The 18,388-nt window shown below is 40.1% G+C and overlaps 1 protein-coding gene across 4 annotated transcripts; it reads right to left on the bottom strand.

Annotated features, from left to right (window-relative positions):
• Positions 1–28: 28 nt before the first annotated feature.
• LOC127651971 (RCC1 and BTB domain-containing protein 1-like) lies at positions 29–18,001 on the bottom strand. Of its 4 annotated transcripts, XR_007971641.1 has the most exons (13): positions 17,872–18,001; positions 16,836–16,971; positions 16,527–16,677; positions 15,232–15,398; positions 12,032–12,190; positions 11,699–11,806; positions 7,942–8,084; positions 6,953–7,146; positions 5,455–5,581; positions 5,162–5,313; positions 4,655–4,785; positions 2,104–2,257; positions 1,196–1,328 (listed from the first exon to the last, which is right to left on the bottom strand). XR_007971641.1 is itself a non-coding variant. In XM_052138034.1 (12 exons), exons 2-12 carry the CDS (start codon positions 16,959–16,961, stop codon positions 1,188–1,190), a joined length of 1,599 nt encoding a protein of 532 aa, XP_051993994.1. In that variant the 5' UTR covers positions 16,962–16,971; positions 17,872–18,001; the 3' UTR covers positions 29–1,187. The 4 variants fall into 4 exon arrangements, 3 of the variants coding, with proteins under 3 accessions (XP_051993994.1, XP_051993995.1, XP_051993996.1); XM_052138034.1 differs by lacking the exon at positions 2,104–2,257 and having other exon boundaries at positions 29–1,328; XM_052138035.1 differs by lacking the exon at positions 2,104–2,257 and having other exon boundaries at positions 29–1,328; positions 6,953–7,143.
• Positions 18,002–18,388: the final 387 nt, after the last annotated feature.

The following is an 18,388-nucleotide window of genomic DNA, read 5'->3' as shown; positions in this document are numbered from 1 at the left end:
AATATTGCAACAAATTCGAATGCAACAAATGAGAAAATCTTTATTCATCTTTTACAGATAAAGTTAAAGTTATATAACTTACAAGAGAAACTGTGACACACTTGATGTGCACAGATACATTTACAAAACTATTGCAAAAAACTGTACAGTATGTACAAACAACAAATTGAACAAACAATAAAGTTGGTTTAGAAGTATGAGGAAAGCAACCTAAAAGGCGTTTATATTATAAAATGAAATTAAATGTTTCAAACGTATTAAAAAGTGCCATATGTCCTTACACACCACTGCAAAGATTCTTTTAAAACCTCATATGATCTTATATGAGCTCCTTTAAAGGAATATAAGAGTGCAACAATATATAATACTTTTTATTTAGCAAAACATAAACATCAGACTGAGTGCAACTGTCAGTTCTTGTAGATGCTGCTTCAAAACTCCACAGCTACATCAACTCTTAAAGTAATACCAAACAGTGGTCAAAAGCTTCTTATTACGATAGAAAAACAAAAATGCCTATATATTAAGACTAACATCAAGGAAAAAAACCTCTACGTATAATAACATTTACACAAAAGCTAGTGAGGCTGCAATAAGGGGGAAGTATCAATAAACTGTTCCGTCTCTAGTCCAAATTAATTTACCAATCCCAGCCACACAGCACACTATTTTTTTTTTTTTATAAAGAGTAACTTCTAACACACTATTAAGATCTTAATAGTGACAATTAAATACGCGTGGGGGGGGAAAAAAAAAAAAAAGAGAAAATAATATACATTCTTTGTCTGCAATTTAGTGGTGCATGTCTTAGTAAGTTATTAGCAAATTCTCATCCCCCTCCCACTTTATTATGCAAACATCACTCCTGTCAGAAGCACTAGGAATTGTTATTAGAATTGGGCAGTTTCTATTTTCTAAAAAGACTTGAATATGAATGTCCCTTGTCTGATTAACCATCTCTAATAACAGATGAATTTCCAACCATTTCCTTTTATTGCCCTGTTATATGCCCAACAAGGCCCTAAACCCACCCCTCACCCTAGGACCCAATACTGTGTGTATAATGACTATGTGGTGTAACAGCGCCCTCTGGCTATAATGATGACTGAAAGCAGTAACAGATGGGTTACTTCCATGGCTAATACAGTTTGAGTGTGTATTTCTGGTGGCAATCGGAGACATCAGAGTTAGTTTTTGAAAGCTCCACAACGGCTGGCTCTGCAGATGAACTCCTTTAGCATGTTTCCATCTATCTGCCAGAACGCAGCTGTCTGCGTGACCTCAGTCAAGTGGTTGACACAGAATTTAAAACAGAATTCCTCAAGATCCTTCACATGAAAGAGAGCACAAACAATGAATTGTGAGTGAGAAATAATAATGAACTTAATTCATATTATCCATGCTTATCTCATAATGTCATCTCATTTTATCAATCACATGTGCACTCATTTAATTATTATTAAATACAGTGTCATTTTTATGTTGCACTGGCCAATATGGCAGTTGTATTTTACTTATTCTGACCCCTTGTGGTGTGGATGCAGAATCATGCAAATCCAGAAGATTTTAGTTATCGATAACATTGCAGAAATACCCAATTCTCAGTCAGCCATGATTTATTTCCATTTGCACTATTCATGATCGAAAAAAGTCCAATAGCAGGGCGGTTACCAAGATAAAGCAAGTAGTGTTCGGCTGATCAAGTGCTACCTGATCCATGTACAATAAATCAGTTTTTATTAGGCTACTGATACGACAGAAGTGTTTGTCTCACATGAGGCATGTTCACTTTTAAAAGTAGTATTCATTTAATGTGTAAAACTTCAGAAATGAGTGTACATTTTATTTCATATTAGCAAACTATAGTTTTGGCAAGTCGTTTAGGACATCTACTTTGTGCATGAAACAAGCAATTTTTCCAACAATTGTTTACAGACATATTGTTTCACATTTAATTGACTAAATCACAATTCCAGTGGGTCAAAAGTTGACATACACTAAGTTAACTGTGCCTTTAAGGAGCTTGGAAAATTACAGAAAATTATGTCAAGCCTTTAAGCAATTATCCAATTAGCTTCTGATTGGAGTCAATTGTAGGTGTACCTGTGCATGGCCTTCAAACTCAATGCCTCTTTGCCTGACATCATGGGAAAATCAAAAGAAATCAGCCAAGACCTCAGAAAAAATATTGTGGACCTCCACAAGTCTGGTTCATCCTTGGGAGCAATTTCCAAATGCCTGAAGGTACCACGTTCATCTGTACAAACAATAGTACTCAAGTATAAACACCAATGGACCACACAGCCATCATATTGCTCAGAAAGAAGATGCAATCTATCTCCTAGAAATGAACATAGTTTTGTGCAAAAAGTGCAAATGAAACCCAAAATAACAGCAAATTACTTTGTGAACATGTTGGAGGAAACAGGTAGACAAGTATCTATATCCACAGTAAAACGAGACCTATATCGACATAACCTGAAAGGCTGCTCAGCAAGGAAGAAGCCACTGCTCCAAAACCACCATAAAAATCCAGACTACAGTTTACAAATACACATGGGACAAAGAACTTACTTTCTGGGGAAATGTCCTCTGGTCTGATGAAACAAAAATTGAACTGTTTGGCCATAATGACCAGCGTTATGTTTGGAGGGAGAAGGGTGAGGCTTGCAAGCCGAAGAACACCATCCCAGCCGTGAAGCATGGGGGTGACAGCATCATGTTGTGGGGGTGCTTTGCTGCAGGAGGGGCTGGTGCACTTCACAAAATATATGGCATAATGAGGAAGGAAAATTATGTGGATAAATTGAAGCAACATCTCAACACATCAGCCAGGAAGTTAAAGCTCGGCCCCCAAGTATATCTCCAAAGTTGTGGCACAATGGCTTAAGGACAACAACGTCAAGATATTAGAGTTGCCATCAGAAAGCCCTGACCTCAATCCAATAGAAAATTTGTGTGCAGAACTGAAAAGGCTTTTGCGAGCAAGGAGGCCTACAAACCTGACTCAGTTACACCAGTTCTGTCTGGAGGATTGGGCCAAAATTACAGCAACTTCTTGTGAGAAGCTTGTGGAAGACTACCCAAAATGTTTGACCCAAGTTAAAAAATTTAAAGGCAATGCTATCAAATACTAACAAAGTGTATGTAAACTTCTGACTCACTGAAAAAGTGATGATGTGATGATCCTAACTGACCTAAGACAGGGAACATTTTCTACGTTTAAATGGCAGGAATTGTGAAAAAATGAGTTTAACTGTAGCTATTTGGCTAAGGTGTATGTGAACATCTGACTTCAACTGTAAATATACACGGATCAGCCACAACATTAAAACCACCTGCCTAATATTGTGTAGGTCCCCCTCGTTATGCCAAAACAGAGCCAACCCGCATCTCAGAATAGCATTCAGAGATTATATTCTTCACACCACACTTGTAGTTACCGTAGACTTTGTCAGTTCGAACCAGACTAGCCATTCTCCGTTGATCTCTCTCATCAACAAGGCATTTCCATTCGCAGAACTGCTGCTCCATGGAAGTTTTTATGTTTGTTTTTGGCACCATCTAGAGTAAATTTGCGAGACTGTTGTGTGTGAAAATCCCAATCAGCAGTTACAGAAATACTCCAACCAGCCCGTCTGGCACCAACAATCATCCATGCGATTATCTAATCAGCCAATCATGTGGCAGCAGTGAAGTGCATAAATTCATTCAGATACGGGTCAGGAGATTCAGTTAATGTTCACATTAACCACCAGAATGGAGAAAAATGTGATCTCAGTGATTTGGACCGTGGCATGATTGTTGGTGTCGGACTGGCTGGTTTGAGTATTTCTGTAACTGCTGATCTCCTGGGATTTTCACACACAAAAGTCTCAAGAATTTACTCCGATTGGTGCCAAAAACTAAAAATTGAGCGGCAGTTCTGTAAACGGAAATTATGTTGATGAGAGAGGTCAGCAGAGAATGGCCAGATTGGTTTGAATTGAGTCTACGGTAACTCAGATAACCGCTCTGTACAATTGTGGTGAGAAAAATAGCATCTCAGATGCTGGTTGGTGCCGTTTTGGCGGCACGAGGGGGACCTACACAATATTAGGCAGGTGGTTTTAATCTTGTTTGTTTGTTTGGTGTTTATTGCCATATCAGCTACAATGGTTATTTTAAGTTTTAATGTTGTGGCTGATCTGTGTATATACAGTTGAAGTCAGATGTTCACATACACCTTAGCTAAATACATTTAAACTCAGTTTTTCACAATTCCTTATATGTTTTTCAAATTTTAATAGTAATTTTTCACGTTATTAATGTCCTGACTATACATTGTGATCAGTTGAATGCCACCTTGGTGAATAAAAGTACCAATTTCTTTCCATAAGAGCAAAATCTTTACATTATTCCAAACTTTTGGCTGCCAGTGTGTGTATGTTTGTGTGTGTGTGTGTGTATATATATATATAAAATATTAATTATATGTATTATAAAAATATAACACTTTTTTTTTTAAAGATATAGGAATGTGTTTATTTATTTATTTTAATTTATTTGTTTTGTTTATTTATTTACTTTTTCCAGATAGACAGGAGTTGCTTATCCTTATTATCCTTTGCTAAGCACTCTGGTAAGCTAAGCCTCCAGGGTGGTTTTGTGTTACCTCAGCATCATATCTGATGGCAGCAGACAGCAAAGAGAAAGCATTCTCCACCATGATGCCTCTCTTTATAATATGCTGACACAACTTCTTTAGTCTGTTTTCACAGTACGAGGTTGCCAGATCCAGCAGACCTGTGAGACATGACCAGATCCATTAGTTGTTTTTTTTAAATCAGGGCATAACAAATGTCCTTAATTAAGCATGAAGTATATAATTTATGAGCTTCTAGTGGCATTTGTGTTTCTAGACAAGTTTTAAACACCCCCACATTGTTTGAGCCAATGATATGTCTGGCCCAGTCAGGCTGCCTAAAGATTGAAATTAAGTTTTGTGCCGGTAGTCAAGCAGAAATTATACACTTTACCTTTAACTATTATAAAAGAAAAGCAAGCATCAAGTGTAAAAGAGTGGTGCTTGTTTTTTTGTTGTTTTACTCAAATAAGTTTGCTGGGTGTTTTGAAAGAGCTGCTCCTGTGTAAACCAAGCCTCCATTGGAGCAGAACCCACCGATAGCATCCTCAGGAGGAAGATCCACACTATCAGTGTAGAGGAACTCCAGGAAAGAGCGGTACACCGGATAAGAGAACTGGTCAATCTCAATCACTTCTTTCAAATCTTCATTCCAGTGTGACTGGAACATTGATCTGAAGTGCTCACACCTGAGATCAACAGGCATAATTTGGGTAAAAGTGGAGAAAGATATAATGAAAGCAGCATTAACCAAAAGAGTATCATGTAACTGAAACAGCGTTTGTATCTAAAAGTGATAAAACAATAGACCAAATGTATTGGGCCATCACCTTATTTTGAGAAAAGACTTGTGGACATGGATGTATTTGCCGTCTATGCTGAATTTGAGGTCTGAGGTCTCTGGATTGTCAAACTCTTTTTTAAGGGACTCGGCTACAGTCAGAAAATCATCATGCTCTGATAACAAATACAATACTGTTATGTAACAGCAGCAAGAGTATGAGAGGTGTGTCATGTACTGTATTCAAAGGTCTGTTCAGGTCAATCTCAAGAAACCTGTCAAAAAGCAGTATGGGTCAAATAAAAAAAAAAGTAAAAAATCAAAAGAAAGAACATTTGTATTATATTTTGCATAGAGAATCCTAACTTTTTTGCATTGTGACATTCATTTTCATGACAATTAAGCATATTCTCACACCCTATTCTCATTACTGTAAAACAAAAAATACATTTAATTGACATTCATTATTGTATAGTATTTATATATCATGTTGGTATTTGTTGTGCTGCTTTTAATTTATGGTGATTTAAATAAATTGTTTTCTTTATTTTTAATAATGCATTACTGTTAGAATCTAATGATAATAATAATTTAGAATAATGGCAATTACAAAAAACTCTAAAGTTAAATGTCCGGTCACATTAAGGTAATTTTGGGGAAAATGTGTTTAATTGTCATGAAAATAATTTTACAATACAAAAAAACTTTATGGTACCCAAACTGGTCTGCATTGTCTTAATGCTAAATAGAATAACTTATTTTTTTTTTTTTCTTTTGATTTTGGGGAGAAATGGACCTGTACATTAGTGAGATTCTCCTGTTCAGTAAAACATTGCTTTCAGCAAAGTTTTAACAGCAGTATGAAATCACAGTCATCACAACAAAACAGCTAAATGGAATTAAAGGAATGTTCCGGGTTCAATACATGTTAAGCTCAATCGACAGCATTTGTGAAAATGTTGTTTAGCAAAAAAAAAAAAAAAAAAAAAATAAAAACAAAAAGAGCATAAATCAAGGTTACAGTGAGGCACTTACAATGGAAGTGAATGGGGGCAGTCCATAAACCTTAAAATACACACTGTTTAAAAAGTATAGCCACAATAATTAAACATTATATGTGTTAACATGATTTTAGTGTGATATAATCACTTACTAACCTTTTCTGTGTAACGTTAAAGCCAATATTACAACTTTGTTGACATGACGGCATAACGCCAGTATATCCTTTAATCTGGTAAATGCCGTAACAGTGTTAACTCCCTGATTTTATTACACTAAAATCATGTTAACACATACAATGTTTACTTATTGTGGCTATGGTTTTTAAACAGTGGGTATTGTAATGTTTATGTGCTGGCATCCTTCACTTCCATTGAAAATGCCTCACAGTTTTCGTGATTTTTATTTAGTTTTTCTAAAGAAAAGGAGGGATGTGTCAAAATCTATATTTGTGGTAATCAACACTATGCCACAAATGCTGTCGACTGAGCTTAACTTGTATTGCACCTGAAACATTCCTCAGAACACTGTTAGTTGCCAACACAAACCCATGGAGAGCAGCCGCCACATCACAGAGGGCGTGGCAAAGCAAGCGAAGACGTCGTCCGTGCTGGTGAAGTGTGTGAGGTGTGGTAGCACGATGGGCTGCCCGCGACACTGCCCCCACATGTACACATGACCACTCTGTGTCTTTGCCGCAGACGTGTGTGTGGAATGACAGGCGGCAATCTCCACAATCCTGCTGGAGTGAGGAGGAGGCGGAGCCAAAAGATTAGGAGGCCAAGGAGGACAGCATGGACATAAGGAAGGATACATGCAGCACAGATAACTGCACTGACCCAACAGGGAGGATACCACTGAGCTAGTCCTTACTTATAAACACTCAAAACAGGATGACTTACAGGAAACTCCCACCAGACCAACAGGAACTTTCTCTAGGACGATCAACAATGGCACTGACACAATGCACACGTCAACATCATGCATCTTTACCAACAAGAGCTCTGTAGTAAACTGTGAAGACTTTTTCTAGTGTAATGCCTAGTCTGTATTTGAAAGAAATATTACGTGTTCAATGCAAGTTAAACTCAGTCAACAGCATTTGTAGCATAATATTGATTACAACAAAAGGAATTGACTCATAGCCTGTTTATATATAATAAAAAAAGAAGCAAATATCAGAAATGTATGGACTGGCCCCCTTCATTTCAATTGTAAGTGCATTACGGTAATCCTGATTTTTGAAGATTTTTTATAAAAGAGGGACGAGACAAAAATATTTTTTGTAGTAATAAATATTGTACCACAAATGCTGTTCTTTAGGCTTAACTTGTATTAAACCCAGAACATTCTTTCAAGACATCATAGGTATGTTCTCAGCAAAAAGGCTGTTCAAATCAGTGGGTAACAAAATTATGCTTTTTTTTTTTAAGAGAACAGTTTGGTCCAATTCTAAGGCTAAATCAGTCACTGAGTGATTAAGAAAGACACAAAGCAACTACTAAAGACAAAAAAAGATTTTACCAAACCCCCTCACCTTTCATTCTCAGTCAACACCTGAACAGGGCTGAGCTGATTGCTCTTGTTGCCGGTGCCCAGCTGGCCATAAGTGTTGGCCCCCCATGCATAAAGCAGTCCCTCATCGGTCAATGCCAGTGAATGTGCATAACCTGAGGCAATCTGGAACCCAGAAACATTACACGTCAAGTTTACTGTCAACAGCAAACTGTGAAAACCATGGATCACAGTTATGGATCACAAAATCAATACATTTTTATAATATTCTGAACCAAACCCTTTTTTTCAGCTGAATTCACTTCAACATGATGTCAACACTTCTGTTTTTGAGGAAATCTCTGACAACAATACAGTAGATATACAACACACCTCCCCTGCTTTTCACACTGAACACAAGCTCGCAGCATTTCATCTGGAAAGAGCGCTACATATGTCAAAGGTGGTACAATTCTACACATACAATGAACCTTTAATTTGATCCCCTTTTCTCCCTAATTTGGCATGCCCAATTCCCACTAATTACTAGGTCCTCGTGGTGACGTGGTTACTCACCTCAATATGGGTGGCGGAGGACAAGTCTCAGTTGCCTCCGCTTCTGAGACAGTCAATCCGCTTATCTTATCAAGTGACTTGCTGTGCATGACCTGGCTGGAGTCACTCAGCATACCCTGGATTCGAACTCACGACACCAGGGGTGGTGGTCTGTGTCAATACTCACTGAGCTAACCAGGCCCCCCGCAAACCCTTAATTTTGAGTGAACAAAGGGGGGCCTGGGTAGCTCAGCGAGTAAAGACATTGACTACCACCCCTGGAATCATGAGTTTGAATCCAGGGTGTGCTGAGTGACTGCAGCCAGGTCTCATAAGCAACCAAATTGGCTCAGTTGCTAGGGAGGGTAGTCACACGGGGTAACTTCCTCGTGATCGCTATAATGTGGTTCGCTCTCTGTGAGGCATGTGGTGAGATGTGCATGGATGCCGCGGTGGATGTGTGTAAGTGAAGCCTCCATATGTGCTATATCTCTGCGGTAAAACACTCAAGCCACAAGCCAAGGTCTCAGAAGTGGAGGCAGCTGTCTTCCGTCCTCCGCCCACGGATTGAGGCGAGTCACTACTCCACCACGAGGACTTGGAGCACATTGGGAATTGGGCATTCCAAATTGGGAGAAAAAGTGTAAAAAATCCAAAAAAAAAGAAAAAAAAAAAAAAGAATCAAGGCTTATATCATAAAATATTTTTTATTTATGAATTAGATAGGTGACGCCTATCAAAGACAATCTTTGATGCTGACTTCAAAAATATTTTAGCCCTGAGGCTTTTTTTCAGGTTTTACAGGCCCAACAGTTCGACAAACAGACAGCAAGAATGATAGAGAGAAAGACAGCGAAAGAAAGAGTGACAGAGCACTTAGAAAGAAAGAAAGAGCAACTGAAAGAAACTGTGAAAAAATAAAGAGTGAACGAAAGAAACAGACCAAAAAATGAAATGGAGCAAAAGAAAGAAAGAGTCAAACAAAAGAAAGCGAAAGAAATGGGATGGACAGACAGACAGATTTGAAAGCTCTGACAGTTGAACTTTGAAATCAAAAACATTCTTTGGCCTGTTTGAACATTCTATCAATGCAAGTCTATGAGGTTTTTAATCCTCTGTTACAGGACAATTGTAAGTCAGATCAGTTTGAAAAGTCAAACCAACCCGAGTCAGAACAGTCTGAAGTCTGAGCCACAATTGGTGGATGGAGGAGATACAACTGGACATTTTGATCTTGGTTTAGGGATTTTTGAAAACCCCTAAACAGCTTAAAGTTTACAATAGTATGTTGGCATTTAAAGGGTAACTAAACACCTGCTCAGAGTCTGACTCTACCCACTAGAAATATTTGAAAATGCTGGAAAAGTGGGCAGACCCCGGCGGGGATAGAGGGAACGAACCGAGTGCGGGACTGAGCGGGGCACCTGAGACTCGTAGTGACGGATTAATTGACAGCTGCTGTCAGACTCTATGTTATTATTATTCCTCATACGGTCGCAAGACGACATGTACATGAATCTGGCATGGTGAGCTGGAACCTGCTTACGTCAGCTGTCACCACTTACGTCACGAAGTACCGCAACAGCCAATAGGAAAATTCAACTGCAGTAGCCACCGTTCAACCTGAAGAGGGCAGCACTCAGACGTTTTTACACCATATATTGTAGAATTAAAACACTTTATACACAAATGTCAAAAAAATTACTTGAATACTAATAAACCAGTACTGACCAGTACTAATAAAGCCCCATGCTTACAGATCCTTAACTAAAAAAAGTTGGTTTAGGGTTTAGTTACCCTTTAATAATGCCCTTGCAACCACCTAGCAACACCCTAGTAACTCCTCAAAACACCTATTGCATAAATACACTGGCAGCCAAAAGTTTGGAATAATTTACAGATTTTGCTGTTTCGGAAAGAAATTGGTACTTTAATTTACCAAAGTAGCATTCAACTGATCACAATAGACTGGCATGTCTTAAGGTCAATATTAGGTCTCTACTTTCTCTAGAAACTTGTCAGTCAATCATTGTTTTGAGGAATGAAGCCTATACAAAGCTTGAAATACCCAAAAAACTGAAGATTTCATGCAAAGGTGTACACTGCAGTCTTCAAAGACAAAGGACAACTGGCTCTAACAAGGACAGGAGGAGATGTGGAAGGCCAGATGTACAACTAAACAATAGGATAAGTACATCAGAGTCTCTAGTTTGAGAAATATAAACCTCACATGTCCTCAGCTGACAGCTTCATTGAATTCTACCCGCTCAACACCAGTATCATGTACAACAGTAAAGAGAAGACTCAGGGGTGCAGACCTTATGGGAACAATTGCAAAGAAAAAGCCACTTTTGAAACAGAAAAACAAAAAGAAAATGTTAGAGTGGGCAAAGAAACACAGACATTGAACAACAGATAATTGGAAAAGAGAGTTATGGATCTTAACCCCATTGAGCTTTCGTGGGATCAGCTAGACTGTAAGGTGTGTGAGAAGTGTCCGACAAGCCAGCCACATCTATGGCAAGTGCTACAGGATGCGTAGGGGTAAATGTCACCCGAGTATCTGGACAAACTGAAAGCTAGAATGCCAAGCATCTGCAAAGCGATCATTGCTGAATGTGGAGGATTTTTTTATGTAAACTTTTTAAAGTAAATTTCAGATTTTTTTTCTTCAAATTGTAATAGTAATTTTTCACAATTATTGACTATATTGTACATGACTAACACATTGTGATCAGTTGAATGCCATTTTGGTGAATAATAGTGAAATGCAACTTGAATAAAAGTACCAATTAAGTATCACTAAAAACACATTTTTGTTTCTTCATTGTTGTGGAGATCCAAAGTAATTTTGAACAAATACAAACTTAAGATTGGTTTGGCAAACGTTACCCAATCATTATAGGAGTGTTAAAACAACTAATTGATGTTTTGTTCCCACTTACTGTAGGTCATTTTTTGTTCAAATCTGTATGGTCTCATGAGTTGTAATTTGAAAGTAAATGACCAAAGTGTGCTTCACTGTCATTCGGGTATGCAAACTTCATCATGCCCTGGGTGAATTGTTTTGGTTCATGTATTTTGCTTTGACATGTCATTCTTAAAAGGTAATGGGCTTTCTGTTTTTGTTTTAAAATGTTATTTCTCTTTTACAGCTCATTAAAATATCATAATTGACCTTTATTATGGTCATCCTGCATGCAGAGCAAGTAAAATTCTGTCACAGGGGATAGTCCAGGACTTACCTGCAGCACACAGAGACCTTGCAGTGCGATCAAACGACAAGCCGTCAACTGGTTCCCATTGTTGCCCAAGCCCAGCTGTCCATTTCCATTATAACCCCACCCATAAACCTGAAACACACTTACACCACTAAAAATCAGTCAACACAGTTATAGTGAGAAATACAGGAGGACACAAATGTCACACTGGCAACAACTGTTAAATAACTACAGAATACACTGAATAGACCTTTAAAGTGCAATGAAAGTCAGTACATCAACAAAAGGACCTTTTGTAAATAAAACCTTAAGCAGCAAGTTATTAGGAAAATATTAAAGGTTGATGTCATCCGTTACCTCGCCATTATCCGCCACAGCCATGGAAGAGGTCTGTCCACAAGCTATACTGACCATCACTTTGTTTTGGAGGCAGTTGGATACTTTGCGGGGCGTCGGCTGGTTGGCAGTGGAACCCGAACCCACCTGACCACAGTTGTTGTAGCCCCATGCAAACACCTAAGAAGAGCCACAATTAGGAACCATATAAGGCTGAAGTTAATACAATGGACAAAGTAAGCATTTGGGACATTCAATTAAGCTTAAGGGATAGTTCTTCCAAAAATCTCCTCAAGCTTTCAACCCTGTATGAATTTTTTTCCTCCATGAATCACAAAAGGAGATGTTAGGCAGAATGTTAGCCGCAGTCAACATTCACTTTCATTGTATGGGGGAAAAATGCAATGAAAGTGTATATGACGGGCCTATACAAAATACATCTGTATTATAGGACCATGCATTGCAAGCAATCTTAAGGATTTTATGAGGCTAAATATAAAGTATCATCCAACAAACCCTAGACTCAGGCTGATCTTGTTCACAAAGTGAGAACAAAAGCCCTCACAAAAAGAACAAAAGCTAACTCCGTTCACTGGAGGGATAAGGAGAGAGGAGGATTTTTTCAAACATAAATCCACCTCATGCCCTTTAAAATGCAACCGCCTCGGTTCCGCGTGTAACCTTAGTTCCCTGAGACGAAGGGAACAAGACATTGCGTGATTAACGCATATGGGGAGTGCCTTCTAACACGACCTAATTGAAACCTCTCTATAATAATGCTAATGTTCTAATATTAGCTATGGTGTTTGAGCCCGCCTGTTTTGGCTAGAGTTCGCAATGTCTCGTTCCCTTAGTCTCAGGGAATCGAGGTTACCTATGCAACCGAGACCTTCCCTTATGACTCAGTACACTTGACATGGTGTTGATTTATGCATATGGGGAACAGAATCTACGCCGCACTACTCGACATAATCTCCCTGAAAGTAAACATGATGCCACAGTCTTGTGGGACAGCGAACGGCATGTGTATGCCGCAGTGAGCGACCCTTGTGTTGGGCCAGGAGGGGAGCACTCAGAATGAATATATGTATATGTCATATAGTATGAATTAACTCCTTCACAAACCCAGTCGGGTTTCACCTGCCCAGGTGCAGAAAGTCATGCATCCATTGCACACCGCCCCCACAAACTGTGTTGAAAGCATCCATAGTCACCACTTTCCACCTGACAATCTGTCCCAGCATGACAGGGAGAATTCCAGGGAGAATTCCCAGACCTGATTTTGACGATGGTGGCATATGGTGAGCAGGGCGGGCTGAGTGGTGTCTGGGCAGAGCGAGGCCAATAAGATAAGTGGTGAATGTGTGCCACCACCTGTGTGCCACACCTGTCTCGCGTTCCAGTGAGGGGAGGCGGGAGTATTTGAGAAGAGGAGACAGCGGCAGATGAGAGAGAGACGCACGAAGCTGACTGTGTGTGTTGACGTGTCAGTGTGAAGCAACTGCTGAAAAGCAAGCCTTCTGTGTATATGGTTTCGTATTGCTGACAAGCAGTGCGTTATGTGTGACACTGAAAAGTGTAGTACCGTTGTGTTTAATTAAAGTCTTACGTCGATTGTCAAGCCGGTCCCAGCTTCCTCCTTTGTCATCATTGAAATGTTACAATCCATTTCCTAGTATTCATTTTGAAGGGGCACTTTGTGAGTGCAAATGGCTCAGATCCAGGATTGTCCGAAGACTGTCGTCTTTTTTCCCTCAGACAGGGACAAAAAAATAATGGCTGTAAAACCCTTTTTAGGCTTCACAATTTGGCACAACCTCTAGCGCGCTTTTCACGAGGACATCATGTATTTCGGCTTGTAACACTGTCTTCGGACAAAACTGTGGAAGACAGAACCCCATTGAAACTGGATGGCTGGCGTGCAAATTGGATCGTATAACCCGTTCAACACGTGTTTGCGTAACTGTTTGATATAATGTGTCGCTCACCGAAGAGAAGCGGATGCACATAATCTGTGGGCTTTGAAGAGGAAAATGTCTCTTTATTGAGACTCGTGCATTTGCATAATTCTTTTTTGCATTAATTGCAGTTTTTATTTGAGTGCAAGACACAGAAACAACATTTTGAATAATATTGTGAACAACAATTTTCCTTTCCTGACAAACAGCAGTGGGGAGCAGTGTTTTGTGTCTCCAACCGAGCCTCTTTAGGAGCAGACCCAGAGGGAACCGTGAGCTCTGCTTTCCACTTCAAAAGGTGGTGCCCGTCAGGAGCTACGCAGGGGGGTTTATTCCATCGCCGCGGGTGTGCGCTGATATGCTTCTGTTTGGGCCATGGCTTGCATGGCCTCACCGGTGGCTCGGCAGTGGTGGAGCTGAGGCAGCAGGTATGGGGCTTTTAGTCGAGCAAGGGCGAACCGGCTGTGATGTACTCGGTTTTGGCATAACGTTTTTCAAAGCCTGTGATTGCTGCTGAGTCATGATGTAATGCTCAGCTAACTTATTCACAGAGCCGCCAAAGAGTCTGGATGGAAACACTGGAGCATCCAACAGAGTGGCTTTTTCCTTATCACTCATTTCTGTGAGGTTCAGCCATACATGTTGATCCAAAACTACCAGGTTGCCCATGGACTTGCTGATGGTCTGTGCAGTGACATTAGTGGCACGCAGTGCTGAGTCTGTAGCTGCGAGGAGCTCCTTGAATGTCTCTGGATCGAAGACTTGCTTGTCCATTTTCTTGAGGAGCTTGGCTTGAAATACCTGGAGTACCACTATTGCATGGAGTGCTGATCCAGCTTGTCCTGTCGCTGAGTAAGCTTTTTAAGCTAGTGTGGACATTTGTCGACACGGTTATATATTTATATTCACATAATATACAATAAACAAATTTTGTCATCAGCTCAGTCTGCACGGAATGTCTGCATGCAGGTCATATTTTCTCGACACATGGACAGTCTTTGTGCACATTATCGAGGCATTCGCCTGCCATTGACTGCACCAAAACAGTATCACAGAGCAGTTGTAGTGCGCATACATCAAATGCATTCTTATATGCTTGCGGTCAAAAGAGCATACTTTGAAAGGAACCATGGTCCACCGGGCAGGATCCAATCCGGAACACGTAACAACAAAGTTTGCCCAGGCCTTAATAACTGTATATACTCAAAAAAAAACTGGTATTTTTAAACCGTCACTTATTATTGAAAAATGTCCAAACCTCACCTCACCCTCATGTGTCAGCGCTAAAGAGTGGTGAGACCCACAGGCCAACTCAGTCACTCTCTTGTTCTGCAGGTTAGTAGACACCAGGATGGGTGACACACCTTGATTGGTAGTCCCATTTCCCAACTGACTGTACCCATTATGCCCCCAAGCATACAACTCTCCCTCTGAGGAAATAAGAGAATTGAGTTAAGAGAACTGCAAATAAACACAAAGATCTATGCATTTAAAAATAACTCATAATGTATCCAAAGTTATGTCACCTCAAATAAGCATTCAACAAAAGCATATGATTGGGGGGCCTGGGAAGATCAGCGAGTAAAGACGCTGACTACCACCCCTGGAGTCACGAGTTCAAAAACAGGCCGTGCTGAGTGACTCCTGTCTAAGCAACAAAATTGGCCCAGATGCTAGGGAGGGTAGAGTCACATGGGGTAACCTCCTCGTGGTCACTATAATGTGGTTCTCGCTCTCAGTGGGGCACATGGGGAGTTGTGCGTGGATGCCGCGGAGAATAGCGTGAAGCCTCCACACGTGCCATGTCTCCGCGGTAACACGCTCAACATGCCACATGATAAAATGCGTGGATTGACTGTCTCAGATGCGGAGGCAACTGAGATTTGTCCTCCGCCACCCGGATTGAGGCAAGTCACTATGCCACCACCACGAGGACTTAGAGCACATTGGAAATTGGGCATTCCCAATTTCCTCTTTTGAAGACTCAAGTGATTACCTCATAACCTTTCACTGATTGAGTTACACGTCAACCCTCAGCATACCCAAAGGTAACAGCCTCTAAATGTTTCAGTTAAACAACAGTGTCCACCCACTTTTTCAGCCATCTTGGTCCCAGAGGTATTTTTCCTATTCAAGTTTTCCATAGGGATTTCAAACAATCCTTCATGAACGAGTTCTAAGCTGTGAACCAAACTACCGGTAAAAGCTCTGAAGTAAATCACAATATTACAAACTCTGATTTTAAACAAAAAAGTATTAGAAAATAAAATAAAAAGACAAATTTACAAGTCTGTTTACTCAGCCACTTTCATTAGGGGAAGAACTACAATCCCATGAAGCATTTAGAATTATGCAATCAAATTAAAAACAGTTGAAAATTATCAACATTTTATTTAGTTATTGATTAGAGACTATACAAAATATTCAGATGCACTACTGTTCAAAAGTTTGGGGTTACTTGCCTGAAATGTTTCTCATGGTCTTAAAAATCCTGTTGAAATTGATTTTGTTCAGGAACCAGACTGTTGCACTCTAGACAGATTTAAGCTTGCACTCACCTTCTGTGGCTAGCAGAACATGAGGCCCACTGCCATAACTCAAACTGACCACCTTCTTCCCACTCAGACAGTCCAGTTTTTTAGGGACAATTGTGCTCTGACTGTCTCCAGTGCCCAGACAGTTACTGCAGTTCAGGCCTAACACATACACCTATGTAGGGGCACACAAATATATTTAAAAAATATATAGTTTTTCTTAATTTTTTTCCTTCTAAGATAACCACCAGCGTGCATCTACTAAAACAGCTCAAACGTAGCAAACTCAGACCAACAAAACACACACATAAGAAGGCTACTTCAGCTGCTTACTTCGTCATCATGGGTGATGTAGATGGCCTCATTAGCAGATGCTCCAAAGATGCATGCCTGTCTTATGGAGATGAGCTCCTGTCCACTCAAAAGAGTGAAGAGAGGCCACTTAGTGACATCCACCATGGCAATACTCCTAATGTGGGGAGGGGCGTGGTTTGAGAAGAGAGCTTGTGCCTTTGAAACTGAACATGTATAATGTCATAAAATATGTAATGTCAGAGATGCTTGGCTCTTGGGAGCTAATGGAACATATTTGACTTGTCATTTTGTTGCCAGCACCCCAGCTTGAGTTTTAAAAGAATGCTCCTTCAACATGTTGGTAATATTTAATGCTTTGTACTCAACCATATTTGAACCATTTTCTGTCTCTTTATTCACATTATCTTTGAGTAGCTGAAAAATAACTAGGTGCAACCCCCCAAGCAATTTTGCAGGGGGACAACCGCCCTGGATCGAGCTGAGGTTAATTGCCTTACAAAGAAGTGGTAAGTGGAAGGGATCTCTGCACAACTTTAGGTCAGGGGTCACACCAACTTGGGCTTGATCTTTAACCACTACACTGCCACCATCCCACTTGACACTGCAAAAATTATGAGTAACTTAGTTCACAGTTGCAGCTCACACAGTTTAAAGAAGCACAAAATTTACTGAAACACCAGAGTTCAGTCCCTTATAATGCAACAACTGCCACAACACCATATTTCTGTCTGTCATTAGTAACAACTTTCACTGCATCTCATGTAAGCAGTTTATGCCTATGTCACTTTTAGAACCCTGATCAGGGATCAGTCATAATAGCGTAGCAACAGGCATTAAACCAAAACAAACAGCCAACAGCGCTGTCAGGCACTGTGTAATGCAAATGTGAAAGAAAACACGACATCAGCAAGTCTGATTTTAAACGTATTTTCTCGCAGGCACACGCATTACTGTAAGCTCAGTTAGCCTGACAGCTAAAGCATCACTTCTTCATGGACTTAAACATCAATATATCCTACAGAGTTTTCATCAAGACAACGCCAAAAATACCTACCCAGTGACTACAGGATTTTAAGACCAAATATTAAACATTGATGTTTCTCTCCAGTGTTCTCAGACAGTATGTGCGGAAGAATCAGCGAGAAAATAAACGCGCAGGATACCTGATCACAATTTGCTACGGTTGTTAGGGCTAAATGAACGTCTTCTCAATGGACCAATAGCAGACTAGGGATGAGTAGATCCTATTTTCCGGATTGGCTAGTAGGAGAAGGCGGGAGGTCCAGGAGGCGGGACTTGTCGTCAAAAAAAAATGACGCGAGGAAACAGAAGCGTCTAGTGAAAACGTCACTGACCTGATAACGCCCATTGGACAAAGAGGCCTCAGTTTGTTCCTGGGAGGCAGCAGATGCCCTATCCCCACCCTAATCCTAACCATATAGAGCCTTTAAGGCTGAGAAACCTCCCAGGAACAAACTGAAGCACTTTTCTCCCATCGCGTTTAAAAACAACCCACATTTTATTTTTTTTCTTCATTCATTTGATTTGCTTTTATTCACCTTACTTCTTAC

The sequence above is a fragment of the Xyrauchen texanus genome, chromosome 11 (assembly GCF_025860055.1).
Source record: "Xyrauchen texanus isolate HMW12.3.18 chromosome 11, RBS_HiC_50CHRs, whole genome shotgun sequence".
NCBI lineage: Eukaryota > Metazoa > Chordata > Actinopteri > Cypriniformes > Catostomidae > Xyrauchen > Xyrauchen texanus.
Note: the sequence above shows the minus strand (reverse complement) of the source record. Positions and strands in the feature narration are given on the sequence as shown.